The sequence below is a fragment of the Xenia sp. Carnegie-2017 genome, unplaced genomic scaffold (assembly GCF_021976095.1).
Source record: "Xenia sp. Carnegie-2017 unplaced genomic scaffold, XeniaSp_v1 HiC_scaffold_21, whole genome shotgun sequence".
Classification (NCBI taxonomy): Eukaryota; Metazoa; Cnidaria; class Anthozoa; order Malacalcyonacea; family Xeniidae; genus Xenia; species Xenia sp. Carnegie-2017.
In genome coordinates, this window is record NW_025813484.1 from 6,774,858 (window position 1) to 6,798,520 (window position 23,663).

Consider the following 23,663-nt stretch of genomic DNA (forward strand, 5'->3'; position numbering starts at 1 on the left):
GCTGTACCATCAATTCGTTTTCTGCTATACTTCGTATTAAGCAAAACTTTACGTAAAGGTGAAGTAAATATGTTTCATTTGCCAAATTCAAGTGAGCATTTTTTCCACACAAACTAAAGCGTAGAGATAACTCACCAGTCTTTGACAAGCTCTCAGTATTTTATTTAGAGCTCCAAGACGAAATGTTATGTCTTCCCACTCGCAATCAATACGAACATAAGGCTTGGTTCCAGCCCACGGCAGATAATAGTACCGCTCGCCATCAAAAACAGGATTTGTCGGAGGTGTTGTGGACGAAGAGGCCTGGAAAGAATTGTCCATTTTGTTTCCGCAGTTACCTATAAAAGGTATGTGCTCTGGTGTATAAAGTAGGATAAACAGGGATAGAAAAGTCTGGAACGTACCACACATACATGGTAGTAATTGTATAAGAGGCAAGGCATTTTAAAGGAAATTTGACAAGTGAGGATGATCTAAATAGTCTGCAATACAGTTGGCTTTATATCTTTAAATATATTTCAAGACCAACAAAAAACCGAGAAAAAAAAACAAACCAAAAACACCAAGAAAAACCAAGAAAATTCAATTGGGTTAAGATACATTTCGAGCGTTTTAGAATATTAAACTTACAACAATCATGAAGCAAGATCATGCCAATGTAGATTCAAAAACAAAGCTTACCTATACTGACTTCAAATTCAATGGGAGTATCGTGAACTGAAAGCATGGTTGCCTCAAGAAAAGTTGCCAAAAGACAAAATTTTTTGCGTCGCTGGAAAGGCTAAATCATAAAAAAGTTATGCATCAGTGCTGAGTAAGTTTTCAGTGTCACAACGGTCAGAAAACAGGTTCAAAGAAAATAGCTTCAACTCTACCGCCACGTCGGCAATATCATCAGAGTTTAAACTTCCTCTTTCTTCGTTATGACTCGGGTTCAGTTCTGTCTCAATTTCAACGAGGACTCGACCACGATAAGCGGCGCCTTCACCCTGAAATATCAAAGACATAGCCACAACATTAAACTCCTAATTGAACAAACGAACGAACGAATGAATGAATGAATAAACGAATGAATGAATGAATGAATGAATGATTGAATGAATGAATGAATGAATAAATGAATGAATGAATGAATGAATAATTGAATGAATGAATGAATGTAATGAATGAATGAATGAATGAATGAATAATTGAATGAATGAATGTAATGAATGAATGAATGAATGAATGAATGAATGAATGAATGAATGAATGAATGAATGAATAATTGAATGAATGAATGAATGAATAAATGAAAGAATGAACGAACGAATGAATGAATGAATGAATGAATGAATGAATGAATGAATGATTGAATGAATGAATGAATGTCTTTATTTAGACACGCTGGCCTCATCAACCGAAATTGATTTCCACGAATGGCGTGTTTCTGTATAAATACAATTCTATATAATGGCTAATCACAAAGGAATAAAATAACAGTAGCTGTCTATAGATCTAAAAGATAGTTTAAATATTCAAAACTTTAACTCTATCAACAATCATAACATGCATGTAGAATTTTATTTTTGAAGAAGACAACAAAGAATTGAAGCAAGTCGTGTGTTTTTACTTTCATGGCTACATGTGTATATATGTGCAGCAGATTATTTTTATTAGGATTTCCATTATAAACAAGTTGAACACTGCATGCATACTTTTCCTTCATTTAGTTCATCATAATCGCTAGGTATGCCGGAAAATTCTCTCATCGAGCCGTACAAGTTTATGTAACATGGTCCAAAACTCGGTAAATAACCTGAAAGAAGATTGTTCATGAAATGAGAAAATATGCGAAGTAAACGGGACGTAAATTCCAGGGAGGGTTGACTCATCTTCCGAAAAATTTTGAGAGAGTAAGCAAATTGTCGGCATATCTCTTCGTTGTCAATACCTGTTTGAACAAAACGACACTCGGTATTTCATATATAAATTTTTTGGCAAAATATTATGATGGAAAAAATTGATTTCGATGGAAAAAACACAACAATTAAACACTTAAGGACTTCTTTGTCAAGCGAATTAAATACCATACCTTTTTTTAGAGCAACTTAACTCCCCCTCCCACCCTTGACACCTTACTTACGCCATCTTAGAAAACTACTGTCGAGAGAAGAGAAAGGCTGGCGATCCCAATCAGGATTTCAAACCTTCCACCTACCATCACGTCCATAAGATATTTCCGCCAAGTCAAGGAATTTTGTTCCGATGACGTCATGGATATAAGACGATCCCTGGAAGGAATCGATTTGTAGAAAACTCACTTGATATATCATTACGTTAACAATGAGCACATTTTCCACACTGCCATACGGCTACATACCAGTCGATCAACTGAATCTTTAGTTTATCACACATTGATGGAAACTACAGAAAAGTTATGTAGACTTGGTTTAATACAGTAAAGACTACGAAGAAGGTTCTAAAAGGACTTTTGAAATATAGTGTGCAAGTTTCTTTCAGTAACACTGGTAACAGATCCAGAGCACTACATACGAAAAAGTCAGGACACCGGAACTAAAATTACCAATCGTCCGCCATTTTTGTTACAAAACTCACCAAATATACAGCATTAAATGGTGGAAAGACAAATTTTCTGTTGTGTTTTCTTATTCATGAATAGACAATGATCGCTGACTTTGGAATGCAGTTGTTTATGGATAAAGTAACAATAGAAAAGCATTAATATAATACCGTGCATGTGGTTTATACGCCTTTAAATACTGTTTTTTCACAAAGCGGGTGCGCGTACATTTACATCCTTCATCACTTTGATTGATACTATCAATAATGCAACATAAAACCATTTTAAAGAATTTTTATAATTTAACCACGGTATAAAAATAGCCATAAGTTACGCATTGGCAAAAAATGGCGGCGAGACACCCACGTGACCTTATTCAACCAATCACCTAGATTATATTGCAAAATGCAGAGAACAATGCGTGTCCCAACTCTTACAAATACAGGGTTACAAACAGATCCCATCTTAATTTTGCGTCTTGAAAATTTTTCTACCTAACTATTATTCATTTTTATAGGAAAGAAATTTATCGTTTTTCCAGTAAAACTAAACGCAAGTGCGAGTGAAAAATTGCTTTTTCTTTACAATTTTTTCTTCGTAATCTTCAAATGGTAAGAAAGAATATCTTTTCTCTGCGGTGTTCAAAGCTTTTTCATGATAAAGAGCTACACGTTAGCAAGCCTACAAGTTTACAAAAGGATAGACAGACATTCTGCGAGAAATGGCAGGGAGTTATAAATATCAAGGTTTAGTGAAATGAGGAAACAGTTTTCATAAATGAGCATAGGGTCTTACCTGAAAAGGTACATTTAAAACTTCTTGAAAAGTTGGACTGCTTGAATTGTAACAGATTTTTGTAGATCTCTGATAAATTTCAAGAAAATGTACAAGCATCAATAAATATTGTAAAGTCGTAACTGTTCTTCTGGAGCAGCTAACACACAGACACACACCGAATAGCGCTATTTATTGTAGAGCAATGCTTTGGAAAAATATGTTAAAGGAGGGAAAAAGCTGTGATTTGAAGTGGACAATCAATAAGATAAAATATTTGTTCCAGATTTGAAAGTTTCGTTATCATAAAGAAAATACATCCTCTTTTTTCACAAGTTTGAAAAATATACCATCCAATGGATAACGCTATCCAGGCTTCGTGCAACCGGCCCCAGATTCATACAACTCCAACGCGTTGATAATTTGCATCAAAAAATTAGCAAAAATACCTCATGCGATGGTCGATTGCATAAAAATTTGTTCTGGTACAAAGCACAAATCCGAATAATTACTACTTGTTACAATCGATTGAAATAGCTCACAATAAAATGATTTTTTCAGAAGGACAATCGGTACGAACTACAAACCTTTGCTCCAGCAAAAGACACGACGCAATATGGGTCAACAAGATGCTTGGGTTCCTGTCAAAAAAAATTCAAAGTGAGATATGCACCAGGATTAAAATGAAGTTTGAAAGACAATACTCTTTTGATTCCTAAAACTTTCTTCAAACTCAGAACGACGTTAGGATCCACTAAAAAGGAGAAAAACATAGACGATGCGTTACAAAACTTTCAAAAGCACAATGCTCATTACATTATGGCAAACAAATCTCTCCAAGGCTTGGGGGCTGTACTCCTCTCCCTAATGTTTGCCCCCACATAAATCTCTCCAAGACTTGGGGGCTGTACTCCTCTCCATAATGTTTACCCCACATAAATCTCTCCAAGACTTGGGGGCTGTACTCCTCTCCCTAATGTTTGCCCCCACATAAATCTCTTCAAGGCTTGGGGGCTGTACTCCTCTCCCTAATGTTTGCCCCCACATAAATCTCTCCAAGGCTAGGGGGCTGTACTCCTTTCCCTAATGTTTGCCCTCCACATAGATCTCTCCAAGGGGCTGTACTCCTCTCCCTAATGTTTGCCCCTACATCACGACTAGAGCCAAAATCATTGCCTTACTTTGAGGAAGATCGTCGGCACGATAAATCTTCACTTTAAAAACAGCTGGCGTAAGGACAACGCCAGGCGGTCGAATCAAATTACTATTTCAAGAAATATTTCAAAAATACTAATTAGTTAAAGCAAGAGCATCTAGTTTTCAGAATTCCAACAGTACATCGATCCCTAAAAGCATATTGTTCTCTGAAAATAGTTTGATTTCACTAAAAGACCAATTTCTTGGCATGCATACATTTGGACGAGGGATAATTATGCATGGGAGTGCTTTAGTCTGGATTGTATTTTGTGGATAACAACGTGCTAAATAAGTCCGACCTTTTTGTTGATTTCTGTTACTTTTCTGGTATGTGCTTCATTACACATAGTTCCACTTGATTTTGTTTTTGGTAAACAAAATATTTTAAAGGGAAATTAGAGCCTCTTCCTTCACCCCTCTAGCTAAGGATTGAAGGAGTGCACAGCACACTGGTCTCCATTCCCTCACCTCCCTCCTTGGGAAATCCATCCCCACGAAAATGTTGTGTCAATTAAAAAACATGTGAAAAATACCGGTGCTGGGATGAATTTCAATACCGGTGCTCGTGTGATTTTAATACCGGTGCTCGTGTGAATTTTAATACCTGTGCTCGTGTGAATTTTAATACCGGTGCTCGTGTGAATTTTAATACCGGTACTTGTGTGAATTTTAATACCGGTGCTCGTGTGAATTTTAATACCGCTGCTCGTATGAATTTTAATACCGGTACTTGTGTGAATTTTAATACCGGCGCTCGTGTGAATTTTCATACCGGTGCTGGTGTGAATTTTAATACCGGTGCTGGTGTGAATTTTAATACCGGTAGTTGTGTGAATTTTAATACCGGTGCTCGTGTGAATTTTAATACCGGCGCTCGTGTGAATTTTGATACCGGTATTTGTGTAAATTTTATACCGGTGCTCGTGTGAATTTTAATACCGGCGCTCGTGTGAATTTCGATACCGGTACTTGTGTAAATTTTTATACCGGTGCTCGTGTGAATTTTAATACCGGTGCTCGTGTGAATTTTAATAACGGTACTTGTGTGAATTTTAATACCGGTGCTGGCGTGAATTTTAATACCGGTGCTCGTGTGAATTTTAATACCGGTGCTCGTGGGAATTTCGATACTGGTGCTTGTGAGTGAATTTTAATACCGGTGCTCGTGTGAATTTTTATACCGGCGCTTGTTACTGTTTTTCAACTCGAACAATTATTCTTACGTTTCTAGATCATCCTGATCAAGATCACAACCAATGTCTTCCATAGACTATGCACAAAATAAAAGAAGAGAAACATTTAGTTTACTGTTTAACATTCACTTTGTTCCACTGACTGGATACAAATATAAAATTGAAATCGTCGAGTTTTTCCCTACGTCATATTTTTTCAAATTTGGGATCTTTACATAAAAACAACTATTTTGCCCACTCGTATGTTCCGTCAGTTGACCAATCAAAACGGTTTTACATAAAACTACTATTTTGCCCACTCGTATGTTCCGTCAGTTGACCAATCAAAACGTCTCAACAAGTGCTCAATACATGATGTTCAAAAGTTGACTGTTTTTAAAAATACTCAGGCATAAAAGTTAACAACGTGACGACATGTTCTTCACATACCGGAGCTGTGGCACCCGGATGAAGGACGACCACGCTTGCTTTCAGATAGCCCTAGAAACGAACAAACAACTCATAGAGCTCCTCGCTAAATAGCTAGTAAAGTTGCGCCGTTTGATCTTCTATAATCAAAATTGTGCGAGCACAACTTTCAAAATTCTTACAGCATGCGCTCTCTCATCATCTATGCTGTCACGATCGCCATTTTTTGATGCATCTTGCTTCTGCAATTCATAAAGAAAATTCCTCCAATAAAATTAAAACATCAGACATAAATTCATCTTTTCGTGAAAGCGAAGGGAGTCGTGTAAACCTTTGAAAGACTTTCTCCATCGTTCGGCTCAATCAGGAGCAACCATTTACGTAACAGACAGTGATCTATACAAGGATTTGATCGTTATAAATAAATAGATTATTAACTGTAATGGATAAGGTATGCGATTTCTTATTTGAAAAATTAAGACATAAAACACAGCATTATACGTAGCTTTTATAAATCCTAAAACTCATCTGCTAACTAGATGTTGGCATGTGAATTGTTACACAACCAACCAACAACCAACCAACCAACCAACCATCCAACCAACCAACCACTAACCAACCAACCAAACAACCAACCAACTAACCAACCAACCAACCAACCAACCAACCAACCAACCAACCAACCAACCAACCAACCAACCAACCAACCAACCAACCAACCAACCAACCAACCAACCAACCAACCAACCAACCATCAACCAACCAACCAACACCAAACAACTAACCAAAATTTTATTCAAAATACTCATTACAAATTTATTATTGGTAATTGAAAAGTTTCGAGTGCAATTACGGATAAACACGTACAAGTGAATTTTTCAAAGGCTATTTGCAGTCTTTAAAGAAGCACACGAATTTATATTTTGTTGTAATGACACGAGAAACTATACCATTACTTGCTAATAATATTCTTCGAAGTATATCGCCTAACGCCGAGCACTTCTTCTCGCTTCCTAACTCTCTATCGTTTCAGAAAAGCGTAGTTGCGTGGTCCAACTTTTATAAACATTCACCACAAAGACAGAGCTTGCTGTGTGTTTTTATTCATTGCACTGTTTTATAAATCTTGAATTTCACACGATTGCAAATGTGGAAATCTTTGTTCGCTTACAACAGCCGCCATGTTTTTTAGTTGAAAAGAAGCTTGTTTAGCTTTCACTGCTTTATAGCCAATCAGATTACAATATTTACAATGCAATTACAAATTTCATTTTTTCACAATGCAATCCAACATTTTTGCATAGAAATTACGGATGAACTGCAATGCAATGACGGTCGAGAAATATCTCAAAATATAATATTATGTATATCATAGACGTTTTAGAAGAAGTTGAGGTTAACCGTACTATTGACTCCTTTACGTCACCTTACGTCACCATCATCAAAGTCAATATAGACTCTTACGTCACCCCCTTTACGAGGGAAGAAAATTTCTTTCATTAATCAATTACTTACCTTTCCAGTCGTACACAAAACCAACATCACACTGAAAGAGAATCAATGCACATTTTGGTGATTCATAATTTGCGGAATGGGAGAAAAATAATAATCGAAAGATAGTTGTCTAGTCCGTTGCACCTTGAAATAACCGAGCAAAGAGCCTGTACGAATCATTCCAGAGTCGAAAATCTATTTTGAAAGAAAAACATATTCCAAAAAGTCAGTAAATCTCAAAGATTTAAGTTTTGACAGTATGCACTTTAAGCAAATAATGTTGCACCTCGAATTTGATCTGCTTGCTGAAAAGATCGCTTGGCTTAATGGCGTCGAAATTATATATCAAACTCTGAATAGAAAAGCCAAAAAAAAAGATTAAGACATTACAATGTGTTGATGGCGATAGAAAACTTTTTGTCTTGAAAATCTAGCACTCTCTTTTCCACTCTTCCAGGTTAGTAAGTCCTGAGAAAGATTGTTGGTGGATGTTGACTGACGTTTTGACAACCTTAGAGGTAGTCATCTTCAGAGTCACTTGAGAATGAAAATGAATATCGCTAAGGTTGTCGAAACGTCAGTCAACATCAACACTACCAGTCCTTCTCAGGACTCTACCAACCTGGACGATCTACTTCTACAATGTTACTGTTTTACGTCTGAAAAATTCGACATTTATCAAGTTGGTATTTTGTTTTCTGACTTCCTTAACCCTTTAAAAATACATTAAGTTTGAAATGGGTTTTTGCGGGAGAAGGGAGAAAATGAAAATTTAGCCAATCTTTCCTTTTACATCGGACCAGAAGACCGTAAAATCTAGGAATAGGTAATGCTCGACATTTTCTTCTCAAAAAAATACCGCTACTCAAAATATCTACCTGATTGAAATATGGTCTGTTGGTCGACTTTTGAACAGATGTCTGTCTCCTCTTGTTTCCAACAGTCACCCTAGTAACGGGGCTTATGTTGTTTCCCTCCAATTGGCGGGCTTCAAAAATCTTAACCCGGATCTAGTTCATAAAAAAACCCGGATGTGAACCTCGCGGTTGCAAAAAGGTCAAAGACTCATTCAAACAAATATGAATGCATGCAGTTAACATCGAGATAGGAAGGAAGTGCTTACCTGAAAATTGATTGGTTTGTCTGATAAGGAAAATCTTGACTTCTTAACTAATTCCTGTACTCTATTGAAGTCAAAAAAAAGTTTGGTGGTAGTAGTTGCACAAATGATGGGTTACTATAGCAAGATGATATTTTTCGAAAGATCAAGTGACACGATGATCAATTAAGAAATAAAAGATGTTTACTGTGTTTGCACAGGCTTATGCAAACCGAGGAGACCTTTGGGAGAACTCGAGAGCAGATCAGTGTAAGCCCGAGACCGAAGGTCGAGGCAAACACGAAAAGCATCTTTTATTTCTTTAGAAAATAACAACAATGCGAAAAAAGACAGACATTTTTATTTTTCCTCTATAATTTATTCATGATCGATTTGCAAATTCTCTTTGACTGACTGATTGTTTAGATTTAATTGATTGGTTGAGCTCAGATATATTTTGCACTAGCTAATGTGAACTCAGCTCTAGACCAATCAGCGCACGCGTTTCATTGTGTTTATTTTATAATACCGGATAAAGCACAGCTACGTAGTGGTATTCATAGTTAAAAAAACGCAGTAAACAGGGAAACATTTGTCAACAAGAGACAAGAGAATACTCAAGATAGATGAAAAGCAAAAATCTCTATGGCTTCTTCATTGATACTCGAAGTGCCCTTTTCAGCAAAAACTTTTATTTGCGATATCAAATTTAGGTGTGATTTCCAAAGAATCAGTGAAAAAAGTTTCTGAATTTATCGAATCATTCCATTTTTATGGCAGTTTGAAGTTGGCAAAGAAGCTCCTTTTTGATGGACTTTGTCCGTCGTCAGAAACGTCTTGAACGACTTACATTTGCAACGTCATCCAAGAGACTCGTCAATACAAAAATATACACCAACCACCTTGGATGACGTCATAATATGGCTAGACCCAGACTCTATGCTACGACGGACAAGGTCCACTATCTACCTTTCTGAAACTGGAACGATTGGACCAAATTAAAAACCTTTTCACTGATGTTTAAGAAATCATAACTAGATTTGACATCGCAAACAAAAATTTCTGCTGAATTGGGGCACTTTAAATTGTAGCGTACGACCAGTCTCTACCAATATTCACTATACTCATCCATACTTCGCGTTATCGTTGGTCATTTCTGGTGCCATTTTCCCTTTCTTTTCGCTCTCGGTACTTTTGCTTTTTCCTTGACCATTTTGTGTCGTAAAGATGTATTCCAATTCGCACAAAAACTTGCACTGAATGACAAAACAAGTAATGTTCAATGTCGTCTGTATTTTTTTGATCACGTAATTAATCTTTTCTGATTTATAAATGTTATCGTGAATAAATAATTTGCTTGAACACTCGTACATACAAACCAATGTTAAGTCGTTATATGCCACTCAAGAGGGTTGATGACACGAAGCGACAGCCGAGTTGAAAATCACACGAGATTAAAGACATCAACTCATTATATATAATCATCCTTGATTGTTTCTAGTGTAATTGACGATAAACATGCAGAAGGGAGTTTTTTCAAAGCTATTTGCAGTCTTTAAAAAAGCTCACCAGTGCATGCTTTGCCGTAATTGGCACGAGAAACTATACCATTACTTGCTAATAATATAATAATATACTTTGAGTTATTTCTCACAAGGCCATATACATGTGTCTCGCTTCGTATCGCTTCAGTAAGCTTCGTTGCGCGGTCCAATTTTTGTAAAAATTCACCACAAAAAAGGGACTTGTGGTTCTTGTGTTTTTATTCTTTACATTGTTACGTAATTCCTGAATTTTAGACGATTTTAATTGTGGATATTTTTGTTTACTTACAACCGCCGCCATGTTTTTGTTTAATTGAAAAAAAGTTTGCTGGCTTTCACTTTCAATGCTTTTCAGCCAATCAGGTTACAGTACTTTCATTTCAATCAACTAACAACAGTCGAGCAAATATTTCAAAGTATATTATTAAACATAGTTATCAAATCGTCTAGGTATGTCATAATTGCTGCTCTATGGCTTCGTGTAGTCAGATGTTTCGGATATACGTGTATAGCTACCTGGGGCTCAACAGGATTGACATAATTATCAGTAAGAGGAATATCCAGGTGAAGTTTGTTTTCTTCACGTTCCAACAGGTTTTGTAAACAAACTTTAGCTTTTCCGAGCATTCTACATCATAAACCAAGCAAAAGAAATATTCTATATATATCGATATACGTATAGGATGGCGAAATTGTTTAGCTTTCCAATAAACTAATACTAAATCCTGGTGCATTGCAGAGATAAGCTGTTTGTCGTTTGCTTGAGCATGCCAACACATACGTAATCATTTGTTTGAAGAACCTAAAAAGGCTTTGAGCTTTGTACCTATTTCTCCAAAAACTCTCTTTCTGGTAAATTTTGATTTTTACAAACTCGTCGTGCTTTAATTCTTGAGAGTGAAGATCCCATTTGAAATCCTGTTTGAAACAAATATCGTAATATTAAACAATTAACAGACTGACTGAATAAAACTGACAGATCGTTCCATGTTTGTGGCTATAGATTTTCCAGGTCACTGCAGTCCCGAGAAGGATTTGCCATGACTACCGTTAAGGATGTCGACAACAACAATCAACAGCAAAGTCCTTCTCAGGAAGCTCACTAACACTGAACGACATCAAAAATACGAATCGTGATTTTATCAAATGCATATGTGGCACAAGAAAACGAGGATTTACCTCTTTCCATTCCGTCTTTTCTGCAATTGAAGATGGTTCGGTGGTTTTCTTTAAGCCTTGACAGTGAAAATATAAACTAAGTCATCACGTGCATCAATGCATGCGCAATAAACTTATCTTTTGTTAACCTTTTCTCCACCTTTATGTTTACCATTTTGTCTAAATGTCGAACTTTTTCTTTGTCGTTTTGTCCATCTTTTTGTCTACCTTTTTGTTCACCTTTCTGTCTACCTTTATGTCTATCTTTATGTCAACCTTTATGTAGTGTCTACCTTTATGTCCACCTTTATGCCATTTTATGTCCACCTTTGTGTCCACTTTGTGTCTTTTATGTCTACCTTTATGTCTACCTTTATGTCTACCTTTGTGTCTACCTTTATGTCCACTTTTATGTCTAACTTTGTGTCTACCTTTATGTCCACTTTTATGTCTAACTTTGTGTCTACCTATGTCCACTTTTATGTCTAACTTTGTGTCTAACTTTATGTCTACCTTTATGTCTACCTTTATGTCTACCTTCCTGTCTACCTTGATGTCTACCATTGTGTCTATCTTTATGTCTACCTTTTTGTCTCCCAATTAGCGTTCTATACTTTTGCCTCTGCTTTTATGAAAGGACAACTTTTTATTGTTAATTCCTATCAAAAAGGGAAATAAAGAGGTACACACCAAGGAAAACACAAAGATATACACAAGGGTTGACATGCATGAACGCAGGCAAAAAGCTAGACCAAAAGCAAATAAAAAGGAAGACAAAAAGGTCGACACAAAGGCAGGCACAACTAAACATCATTTTTAAATATACTCTTAACAGTTGTTAACAATAGTCAGTATAATGAATTCAAGTGTCAGAGTCGTTGTTTGCTTATTTTTTAAGCCCTCATTTCCCAACGGTTAAAGCCCTCGCCATTTGATGAATTTCAGACATTATGAGCTACAGAACATCCAAATGCTGAAAGCTGATTGGATGAGTGAAGTTAGTAATTCCTTCCCTAGTAACCGTAAACCAATGGTTTGAGTTTGAATCACGTAGGCGGGCTTAAGAATGTGAAACGAGATTGAGCAGAAGGAGTAATCAACTGACATTTTGAAATATGAATGCATGTTATTTCGCACGGACGCGGGCCATCCGGGGAAGACGAATCATCGTCAAATTCATAGTAATCCGTCTGTAGGAAGACTCTCGTGAATCAAAACATTCAAAGAAATGATGGAATAATTTAAGAAACCCCTGCACGTACTTGTATTCCCGACTAGAACGCTAACCTTATTCCTAATCGTAACCTAGCCTTATTATAATATTATTGTTGGACGTTTTTGCGGCAATGTATTCCAACAGCATGCCGAAATGATAATCGTAGGATGAAAATGGAAGTGAAGCCAAAATAGAGTGGACTTTTTAAATGTAAAACTTCCGCAGTAGTGTCGTTCATTTTTCATGCCAGTATCAGAGGCGTAACTAGAACGTTTATTGGGGGTGGGGTGTATACTCATATATACAGTTGTGCCCTACTGATTTCTTTTGAAATTTAATTCACTATTAAAAGAAATCAGTAGGGCGCAAAAGAACAGATGAATATGCACCCCCCACCCCCCTCAAATTAACGTCTTAGTTACGCCTCTGGACAGTATACAACTTGTGGTGAGTGAGCATTATAGTATACATCAACATATACAACACAAGTTACATTTACCCTATCATTAAATCGGTCATCATTTAGTAAGGTCACATGCCCTATTAGTTGATGCTTCGCTTCTGTTCACGAGAGCGTCGTCGCAAATTGACATCATGCAAATATCTTCTGTAAGATTTATCGCAAATACCTAAGACAATAACCTTACCTCTGAATTCTAACACGAGAAACGCGTCATCTTTATGTTTCTTGTGCAACACGACGAGATTTTCGGCTCTGAGATTTATTGCGCGGAGTATATAGTTCGACGAAGTTGTCTTGTGGCTTTCCATAATTCTTTGTGTCTTTCAATCACGGCAAATTCCGTTCAGAACTACGTCAAGATTTTAAAATTCGCATGTGATGATGAGAACATTGATGTTAGCTCGACTTTGCATAGGACATAACTTAAGTTTGTTGACCACGAATTTACAAATAGCTCGTCAATTTTAGGCAGAGCAACTTCTACTCGACTGAAGAAGGCGTTCTGGTCCATCAGCTACATGATAAACATCGTTTATTAAAGAGATGAATTTATTTATTTCAGACCAAATACGGCGAAGTACTTCACTTGTATCAAATGGTCCAACGCACTCGCGTATTACAAAGCCGAACGCGCCATCAATATCTCTTGTTATTTGGCATCTTCTACATTTCAAAATTCTTTTGGATTCATGCATATCAACATACAAATATGAAATTCAAATTTGGCTATGTGAAAATTAAGCGAAATAACATCGCTTACAAACCAGAGCAATTTTGGATTTTTTCCTCCAAACTACGTGAATCCTGTCCTCAAACCAAACGTCAAAAAATTTTAAGGAATGAGGCCTCCCAGACTCCCCAATGAATATAGGCTTCCAAATCATCACCCCCAAATTCCTAAAAATGTAGTTTTAAACCTTTCTAACGCAGTGTAGCGGATCTGCAATAGTCACCAAACAAAATGGCAAACGAATTTTGAATTCGCCACCTGAAGGTTTAGTTTAATATAACACCATCTCCTACGTGCTATGAACGTTCAACAAAATCTTTGTGAAACTCGTGCACCGTAACGCGTAACGCGCGCGACAAGATAAACAGGGAAATTCTCTAGTGATGGTTGCAATCCACTACAGATGCAGAGGTGAGCAAGTTTCGTTTAATTAACCCTTTTTCTGTGGCATTGTAGCAGATCTGCAACAATCATCAAACGTAACGGGAAGCATGTTTTGAAAAAAATTCGCCACCTGAAGAGTCAAGCAAGTCGCAAGGGTATTTATGTATGCAGCATTTGGTCATTAGTATCGATCCACAATTTGAAACGGTTCCAATTTTTAATATATTGAACTACAGTTTAAATAAATCAATACAAGACTACCAATATCATTTAATCTAGAAAAACATGCTCATTTTAAATCAACAGGGAATGTTATTCCCACGAAAGAATGCTACATAGCTATAAGTAATGCGTTAGAATAATCTCACGAATTCATCAATTCCTTGAATGCGTTTCTTTAGTCCATTTTCATCCAAGTTCCAAGTTTATTTTATACCAAAAATTTTCCTTACAGTAAAGCCCTGAAAATTCGAAGATGAAGTGTATTATTGTACTATATCTTTCATCAGAATGATTAGGATACACATAGCCGTAGTGTATAATCGGAATTCTAACGAGGGAGGCTATGTTGAGTTCTCAAACCTAACATAGAGTGTTAACTCGGGGAGTTGAGTATGAATTGATCAGGCGATATTATTATAATTCCGCTTCCTTATTAATCTGGAGGCAGTTTTTACCTATATGATCAGGATTTTTTAATGGTTTCCATTCATGATAGGTATAAGCACTTAATGCTGGCCTTCAGAGATTTTGCCAACGAACGTGTGGAAACTTATTCGCGACAAAAATAAATAATCGCGACTCGTCCTTATGTCAAACTTCACGCAAGCTACTCCTTGAGACAATTCTTTGTTAACAGCAAAGTCGATCGCCTCAACCGAACCGAATGCCCGACACAATTAAGGTATTCACACTTACCGGCATGGCGTAAAGGAACAATGCAATGAACAATATGATCAAAATCAGCACCAAAGCACCAATGATGTACCATTTAAAGTTCTTCCAAATGATGAACTTGAACGATTTCCATGGTGATGTTAAGAAGAAGAATGACGTAGCTGGACGACTTAAGAGAGAGAGAACAGTTTAATTAGTCAGATCATGTGACCTTTTCGATCAACGGACGAATGGAGAATAAGGCCGTCCTAAATTGAAACAGGCGCGTTCCCCCCGCAGTGGCGTAGGATAGAAGTAATTTCTGGGGGTGCAACCCTGCATCATAGGTGTAGAGGGCAAAAATTATATAAAGTAATATAGTAAAAAGTCACAACTTTCACAACTGTAATGTGTATGTGTCAAACTGTATCAATCAACGTAACATCACAATATAATATAACAAGTATTTTACTTTAAACTACCGAAGTACTTGTAACTGTATATCTGCGTCAAATTATAGGGGAGGGAGGAGGGGGTGTATTATTATTGAGGTGGGAGCCTCCTCCCACCGTGCTTTGCACACAATGTCGAGATGACCGCAAAAAGTTCTCTGTTGGTTTTTTAACACATTTACCACCTTGCAGGAGACCGGATTTCAGAAATTATATCAACGTGATGTTATTAACAAGTACTACAGCTTACTTTGGAGGGGTCAAAGTGGGATAAGCATTTGGTTCATCGCGAGCGTTGGCTGTTGGCTTTGCCAGCGTTTCCTGTTCGGTAAGCAACTCCAATGTCAATTCGACTTTACCCTTAAGAGAGAAAGTACAATATACGTTTGGAAGACAGTAAAATAAAAATAGGTTCTGATAATTCTACAATTACAATGACTAAAGGACAAACAAGAAGCCCACATGTTAATGCATTTCCAAAGACTACGATGCATGATTATGTAAGTAAATATGAATACATAGTTGTCTGATTTCATTGCAAAGATTCTACAGTGATGTCATAGTGATGTTATCTGCATAATGACCATCTCTAAATAGAAACAAATACTACTTTTTTTAAAAAAGACGTCGATTCATTTTTTTAATGTTCTTGGCAATACAGCCAGTAAATTGCGTGATAAAATTTTGCCTCATAAACACTTTAAAAAATAAGTTCTAAATAACTTTTCATTAGCGCAATTTGCGATATTCTTAGCATGCTATTTTTCAACATGGTCAACTAAGCTTACCATCAAACTCTTCTCCTTCTTTCCTTCCTTATTTTTCAACTCGCCAAAGACGGGCCACCAACCGTACATCTGTTTCTGATCAAACAGAGAAGATGTCTTTCTGTCTGCCAGACAATCGACATCTTTGATCTTGCGAGATTTGGAGAACGCCAAAGGTAGTTGATCGAGAGGAAGATCGACCGCACCTTCAAGAAAATCACGCAATTCAATGCTTAATGTTTGCATTGCGGTTTTCCCTTTCGTAAAGCAAAGATCAGAAGTGAAGGTCGAACATCATTGAGACTTATAGTGCTTCAGTCAGCAAAAATTTTTATATGCGATATCAAATCTAGGTGAGATTTCTAACACATCAGTGAAGAAATTTCTAACTTGGTCCAATCATGGCAGTCTTATAGTGGTCGATTTCAATGGACCTTGTCCGTCGTATCATGGAGTCTGGATCTAGCCAAATTATGACGTCATCCAAGGTAGTTGGTATATATTTTTTGTATTGTCGTATCCCTTGCATGACGTCACAAATGTGCGTCGTTCCTCACTTTCCTGACTATCTATGAAAACCACTATCAATTACTTTTTTCAATGATGTGTTGGACATCACACCTAGATTTAATGTTGCAAATAAAAATTTTTGCTGATAAGAGCACTTTAAAGAAAACCCAAACTGCCAATTCGTATGAATCAATACATCAGTATGTACATATGAATCCATCAACGTGTTCATAATACAACAATACATACATATGACCATCAATATACATATGAATCCATCAATATACATATGAATCCATCAATATACATATGAATCCATCAATATACATATGAAGCCATCAATATACATATAAACCATCAATATACATATGAATTAAACGAAAGGTGCAAATGAATAGACAACATGTACCATACCAATGAAGTCATCTGGATTGAAAGTGTCATTGTCCCAGACCTGTACGACCAAACAAGGAGGAAGTCTTTCTTCAGTGGTGTCCAGACTCCAGAAATGAAGCTACGGTCAAACAATATTACAGCGTTCAAACAAAAATCAAAGCTTAGCTAAGAATGTCTTCAACAAGAGCAGTAAACATAATATGCAAACCTTCTTCTTCACCACCATAATTTTCTCTGCTTCAAGGTAATCGAATGGGAACAACATTCGCCAGTTAAAGTTAGCCTCTCCATTCAATGATCTAGAGAATACAAGGACAATTGTTGGCCAGAGTTAGGACCGTGCACTGATATGTATAAAACTGGATAACATAACTTAGTGCTTTACATGAAGCCGGGTGGCGGCCATATTGGACTACTATTTTTTCACTTTTTATATAGGTTTTATATAATAAACTGCTACTCTCACGTTTATTTTGGATCATATGTTTTGCTCTTGGCACAAAAGAGAATTATTATGATAAGACTGCAATAGAACGGTTTTGGGCAAAAACGCATGTTGCTAAATTTTATATAGAAATCTTCTCACGTTGTTTAAATATCATGATAAAAGATTTGGCATGATTTCGGAAAGAGAAAATAAAAAGAATGCAACATATTATAAAATTCATTATAACATGTATACTAAAAGTGGATAGTCCAATATGGCCGCCGCTGTCAAAGGTTGGCTTCAAAATTTTCTAGGCACCAGAATTAGATTGCATTATCCAGTCTTTATATATATATATATATATATCAGTGGGACCGTGTAATAAATACGTCAAAATCGACAAATGCCAAGTGGACTTGCTCACCGATAATGTGTATCCGTCTTTAGTTTATCCTCAATACCAGAAATCCAGCTATAGAGTTAATGAAAGTGTTAAGCAAGTATTTTGCAAACAAGGACAAGTCTAGCATTAAGTCTACAAACATCAACGTAAGTAAGATTATGTTGATACAACGTAGAGTCGATAAAAATTGAAACGGAAAAGCAATAATGCAAACTTTGACGTGCAGTCGTCACAAGCTAATATCGTAAACTTACAACCTACAAGTCTTGGACTTGAAGGACACAAGTATTGATGGTTGCCTGATATAAATGTTATGATAGAAAAACCCGTCATTTCACACAGTACCATCACTGATAACTAAAATTTCTGTGTGCGTTATTGCTGTCAAAGCAATAACGCACACAGAAATTGATGTTGATACTGATGTTGATAATGGAACCATCTTGCTCCGAGTCTTGATGTCCGGGCTTCTAGATATATGGCTTACGAGTGCCATGATCGCGGTGTGCTTACGAACGAGAAGCTTACGCGTGAGGGGTGGGGGATAAATAGGGGAGGTAAAATTTCTGATCTCATGATTTTAAAGAAATACTTATTAAATCTGTAGCAAGATATATGTGCCGAGCGAAAAGCTTATGCAACAAAAACGAAAGCCCAACAGAGTGTTCACAAAAGCCATAAAAATAAACGATGATTTTCCTAGGCAAAAACCTCAAAATGAAATCGGAAATAAAGAAGAGTAAGAATGTAAGAATGACTTCGTACAGGAAATTGCTTCGACTTCACGTGACGATTTTTTAGATATGAAATGTTTCGTGAAAGTTACGTGAGGGTTTAGACTATTTGTTGGATTATAAACTTTAATGTTCAAACATAGTCGTGAAGCTTCACTTACCATTTTATGTATACATCACTCATTTGTTCACCAACAAGATTACTTTCCTCAAGATAAACATCGGATGTGTTCCACACAATCACACGAAGCTCGTACCTTTAAATGAAATGATCATTCGATACAAGCTTAGACTCTCCCACCTGCTATACATAGTAGCAAAACTTAGAACGGGGGGGAGCGTTTAAATACGGCCTCTAAAATATGGCTTCATTGCATCATTTACATCTTGAAAACGTAATACTTCCCAATGGCTTGTCATGATTGAGTGCAGCGTAACATATGATTGAATTGTACAAATCCCAATAACATAAAATCCTCCACACTTACTTCGTAGGAACGCGAGCACCAATGTCTACAGGTTCATTCGGTGCACCAATGTGTCTCGGGAAGATATCCACGAACAACTGGAGTTTACCCTAAGGTATTAAAACAACTTTGTCAATGTAGTGAAGTCAACATAGAAACGGAGTAACAACTTGATCCTGATACCGGAAGTAAGCATTTTATACTCACTACTTAATAAGTGAAACTATTACAATGTTGTGCTTTAAAAAGACCCTCTCCCCCCGATGTATATGCATGTTCCATGCCTGGTCGTAACACTACAATGTCGTGCTATAGAAAGACCCACGTATGGTCCTAGTATTCGAATCAATGACCTAGAACCCAATCTACTAGATAACTGACTCCGCCGATATTGTATAGTAATGAGTGAGGCAAGCCGCCATCTTGAAAGGTGGCAAAACTGATAATATTCACGACTAATATCTGCTTTTACTGACTTGATATAGAGTCGCAAAGTTGATAGTCTAAGTCTGATTGTTAAATTGTTTGATAAGATGGGTTCTTTAAACTTTGTTTTAACTTATTTATCAATTTGAATTTTGCTTTTTGCCATGTTTCAAGATGGCGTCCTTGCCTCACCTTGACATGGTAGTTAGATATCTAGTAGATTGTGTTCTAAATCATTGATTCCAATATCGTGCCATAGAAAGATCTGTCTTTGTACATACATGTCCCACGTCTGGTAGTAATATTACCACGCGGTGCTTTAGAAAGATCCCACATAGTACATACCTGTTCCATGTCCGGCTGTATCGAAGTAAATAGAGGTCTTGTTTCAACATGCTCGGGGACGACATCGCCGAAAGAGTTTAGGACGTGTAGAGCGAGACGTTCACGAGCTTCTCCGAGATGTTTATGAAGAATTATGCCATCCTCTGAACGTGAGCATGCGATAAAAATGATCAGCGTTTAATCGCATTATACATTATCATCAAAAGACGTTTAGGTATGTAGGTAGACTGCGATGCACTTAACTTGAAATGCAACATTTTTGGTGGGCTACTATAAATTATCTTAAAGGGAACTTTGCGTGTCGCTAGAACTAAAGTTACTGTGTGAAAACACGCACCATGCATAAAGCATCGAATATGCAATAAAAAAATTTCGCTTCTTTGATTTTATGCATTTTCTACCTCGAAACAAATTTTCTTCGAATTAAATTAGCCACTGCCAGGAAGCAGAGTAAATTTCTGTAAGGTACAAACATCATAAGGCAGTGTGAAACAAGGTTTAAACTATTGAAAGCAAACTCCTTTCCATGTAGAGTGGGTCAAGAAAGTAGTTAGAAATATATTACACTGTGTCTCCTGTACGAAAGTACTTTTTCATTTTCTTTCTGACTTCAACCTGAGCTAGCCTTCTACCAACATGCGAAATATTCATCGAAAATGAAAGTGCCAATTACTAGGGCGTGGCATCTTTAGGGCAAAATTTGATTGAAAACGTAACTGATTTAAAATTATCCCCCCCCCCAAAAAAAATCATAGTTCTTCCAGATTGAATTCGTGAAATCTTCTACGGTCGGATAAAGTTTCTCAATGAAAGAGCACAACTTTTTCAAAACACACTCCTCATCCCTCAAGTGTCCCGAACTTACCAAACTCTTCCAGAGAGTAATCCTTATGATCCACACGCACCATGGTGTCCCCGTTGTATTTTGGCTTTCCCAAACTTCGTCGTTCAAGATAAGACTCCAGAATTTCACTGGGCAGCTGCATATCTCGCCATTTATTCGGACCAGTTCTTATGAAAAAAATAATTGAGACAAGTCGATAAAAGCTTGAACCGAGACAGATTAAGATATGGCATGTGTTTGTCTAGAACAATGGAAGTTTTATCATGGTAAACAATCAAGATTATTTCTCTCAGACTAGCTGCTATGCCTGCTAACACTACACTGAGAATAATCTTGATCGAAACGTCAGAGCTTACAATTCTATAACAGAGATATGCAATGTATTTAGATGTTTATGGTCGGGGTTAGCTATGCAGTCCTGAGAAAGAAAATTGATGTTGGTCTTAACAGACGCTTAGATAGATAACTTTATTTACCAACGTCGCTTTGATCAGCAAAAGCGGGTTTCCACGATAGGCGTTTAAAATAAAATACAGATATTGTAGTTGCAACCATAAATGCAATACGTAATTAAAATAGAAGATGATGTATGCACTAAATAATATTATAAAAATTGATATGAAAAACTAGAAGATGAGATATTTAAAAACATAAAACGACATATACAACCGACGAGTACAGACATCCTTTACGCCGAGGATGATTACTGCTAAGGATGTGAAGTAGAAATTGTCGTTAACAACTAGAATCAAATCGTTAACACTAAAAACCTTTCTTTTCCTGGTGATAAAATGTTGCGATAACGCGTGCTTTTTTAATATATCCTTCCATCAGGTAACATGTAATGTATGCCTGGTCAGAATAAACACTACTTACTTGCAGTACGATTCAGGTAAACCACAGATGGCACGATATTTACTGAGAAAACGGTTTTCCAGATCAATCGTCGTCTCACCAATGATATCATCGGAGCTGATGAGATCATAGTCCATCACGCTAATTTTGAGATCTTTATCAACTGGTATCTTCGCATTGAATTCAAACATCCTATATGTGGAAATGAAAAGTGGTAGAAACTTTTGCCAAGTCATACTTCATTTGATGATCGAGGAAAACAACTCTGTAAAGATGAAGTCGCGATAAGGAAACTAAGGATAGTTAACAAAATACTTCTAAATGGAGGATGAAGTACAGTTTACAAAATACTTCTAAATGGAGGATGGAGTACAGCTTACAAAATACTTCTAAATGGAGGATGGAGTACAGTTTACAAAATACTTCTAAACAATGAATGGAAACAAGAATCCGCTCAGATGCTGATCAAACATGGAGATGCAGGTAATATTATTTTGGGCCCGGAGGCAGCAGTTGGTATATTTTCAACATTCAATGGCCGAAGTGTTCACTCACGAACCTGACTTTCTAGTGATAATCTGACTGGTCGGCTCAAAGGTCTGGGTGAGTTTTAACACTTTCCTCATCCCCCTGCCTGTACGCCAATGTCAGGGAAAGTTATGCCAATACAAGATAAATTCAGTAACAAACTTCCAGTTGTTTATCAACAGAAGATTAAGACGACTAAACGTATACAAGGAAAACCTTTGCAATGGAAAAGTGAAAAGACAAACACTTTGATGTGTAGAGTCGAAAAGATGGCAAATCTTTGCGATTATATGTTTTTGAACAAATTTTCAACTAAACTGTAGCCATAGTAAATGACAGAGAGTTTTCAAACAACCATAAACATATATTATCTAAACAACAATGCGAATAACTTATTGAGCGTGTTACACTTACTTTCCAAAGATAGGATTCAAAGAGTTTGGCACATATTCATCACGAGTCGAGAATTTCTTCTTCCCAAGTTGGATGACGAGGAATGGATCAGCCTATATTCAAATCGACGATTTTCAAATGAAGAGGATGCTTATAAGAGCCATGCAAAGTCCTGAACGACGGACAAATTGACTATCAATACTCACCAATCCACTGTTATCTTGAGGTGGCAAGTCAATGGCCTAAACAGTTTATGAAGGAGCATTAATCAACACAATATGTATGACCTACAACCCAATCTTCCAGATATCTGACTCCTATAATTACGAGTGAGGCAAGCCGCCATCTTGAAAGGTGGCAAAACTGACAATATTTACGAAAAATCTGTTTTCCTGATTGATATACAGTTACAAAATTGTTAGCCTAAATTTGATTTTCAAAAATGTTTCATGAGATTAGTTTTTCAAACTTTCTTTCAACTCATTACTCATTTTCAATTTTGCTTTTTCCCGCCTTTCAAGATGGCGTCCTCTCCTCGCCTTAACGCGGTAGTCAGGCATCTAGGGGATTGGGCTCTAACTCATTGATACAGAGCATGAATAGAGCCCTTAAGAGCCTACCCTGATGATGTACGCTCTGATGAGACAATCTACAGGCTCCGAAGGAGGTAGGTTCCTGATGGCTTTAGGTGGTAATTCTTCATTGGGATCGGCAGGTAAAGGATACACACGGAATGTTCCCTACATAGAAAGAAACGCAATGACATAACATGTGGCTTAATATCCACAGATGTACTCACTGCGGAGTGTTTTCATGTGACGTCATGGCGGCATGTTTGTCGGTGATATCAAAGGACCGATACTCAACAGAGCAATAAATAAACATAAATTCTCTCTACCTGATGGGGTTTTTGTACCAATATGGCAGACATTGAAAACACTACATACACGAGTAAAGAAAACTCAAGTCCCAAAAATACAACTTGTAGAACATTTTCGTTTTTAAGTTTCTGGCTAA

At 36.8% G+C, this 23,663-nt stretch overlaps 3 protein-coding genes across 6 annotated transcripts in view; all 3 read right to left on the minus strand.

Annotated features, from left to right (window-relative positions):
* Positions 1–2,315, minus strand: part of LOC124443496 (myoferlin-like) — a 34,813-nt gene extending 32,498 nt beyond the window's left edge. The window contains exons 1-5 of the mRNA XM_046993949.1: positions 2,201–2,315; positions 1,698–1,798; positions 876–989; positions 682–781; positions 136–338 (exon numbers count right to left, since the gene is read on the minus strand). Coding sequence (XP_046849905.1) covers positions 136–338; positions 682–781; positions 876–989; positions 1,698–1,798; positions 2,201–2,315 — 633 coding nt within the window. The remainder of the gene's footprint in view (positions 1–135; positions 339–681; positions 782–875; positions 990–1,697; positions 1,799–2,200) is intronic.
* A 530-nt stretch (positions 2,316–2,845) lies between these two features.
* LOC124444675 (dysferlin-like) lies at positions 2,846–13,711 on the minus strand. Of its 2 annotated transcripts, XM_046995302.1 has the most exons (19): positions 13,294–13,711; positions 11,452–11,507; positions 11,099–11,190; positions 10,789–10,900; positions 9,863–9,984; positions 8,753–8,813; positions 8,508–8,639; positions 7,916–7,981; positions 7,774–7,824; positions 7,651–7,681; positions 6,467–6,531; positions 6,318–6,377; positions 6,157–6,207; positions 5,758–5,804; positions 4,519–4,601; positions 4,042–4,091; positions 3,925–3,978; positions 3,359–3,427; positions 2,846–3,244 (listed from the first exon to the last, which is right to left on the minus strand). In XM_046995302.1, exons 1-19 carry the CDS (start codon positions 13,415–13,417, stop codon positions 3,236–3,238), a joined length of 1,335 nt encoding a protein of 444 aa, XP_046851258.1. In that variant the 5' UTR covers positions 13,418–13,711; the 3' UTR covers positions 2,846–3,235. The 2 variants fall into 2 exon arrangements, with proteins under 2 accessions (XP_046851258.1, XP_046851257.1); XM_046995301.1 differs by having other exon boundaries at positions 3,158–3,427.
* Positions 13,712–14,421: 710 nt separating this feature from the next.
* The window catches only part of LOC124444679 (myoferlin-like), a 31,981-nt gene continuing 22,739 nt past the window's right edge, over positions 14,422–23,663 (minus strand). For all 3 annotated transcript variants that reach the window (XM_046995304.1, XM_046995306.1, XM_046995303.1), the window contains exons 45-59: positions 23,267–23,386; positions 22,853–22,888; positions 22,668–22,759; positions 21,747–21,917; positions 20,892–21,037; positions 20,027–20,169; positions 19,277–19,365; positions 18,950–19,045; positions 18,076–18,123; positions 17,433–17,523; positions 17,243–17,342; positions 16,340–16,524; positions 15,802–15,911; positions 15,142–15,289; positions 14,422–14,684 (exon numbers count right to left, since the gene is read on the minus strand). In XM_046995304.1, coding sequence (XP_046851260.1) covers positions 14,649–14,684; positions 15,142–15,289; positions 15,802–15,911; positions 16,340–16,524; positions 17,243–17,342; positions 17,433–17,523; positions 18,076–18,123; positions 18,950–19,045; positions 19,277–19,365; positions 20,027–20,169; positions 20,892–21,037; positions 21,747–21,917; positions 22,668–22,759; positions 22,853–22,888; positions 23,267–23,386 — 1,611 coding nt within the window. In that variant the 3' untranslated portion in view covers positions 14,422–14,648. The remainder of the gene's footprint in view (positions 14,685–15,141; positions 15,290–15,801; positions 15,912–16,339; positions 16,525–17,242; positions 17,343–17,432; positions 17,524–18,075; positions 18,124–18,949; positions 19,046–19,276; positions 19,366–20,026; positions 20,170–20,891; positions 21,038–21,746; positions 21,918–22,667; positions 22,760–22,852; positions 22,889–23,266; positions 23,387–23,663) is intronic.

Coding starts and splice junctions, on each gene's coding strand:
- LOC124444675 (XM_046995301.1), bottom strand. CDS start 13,417: ATGGAAAGCCACAAGACAACTTCGTCGAACTATATACTCCGCGCAATA. Junction 11,191..11,451: donor AAAAGACGGAATGGAAAGAG/GTAAATCCTCGT, acceptor TGTTTCAAACAG/GATTTCAAATGGGATCTTCA. Junction 6,532..7,650: donor TTTTGTGTACGACTGGAAAG/GTAAGTAATTGA, acceptor ATCCTTGTATAG/ATCACTGTCTGTTACGTAAA.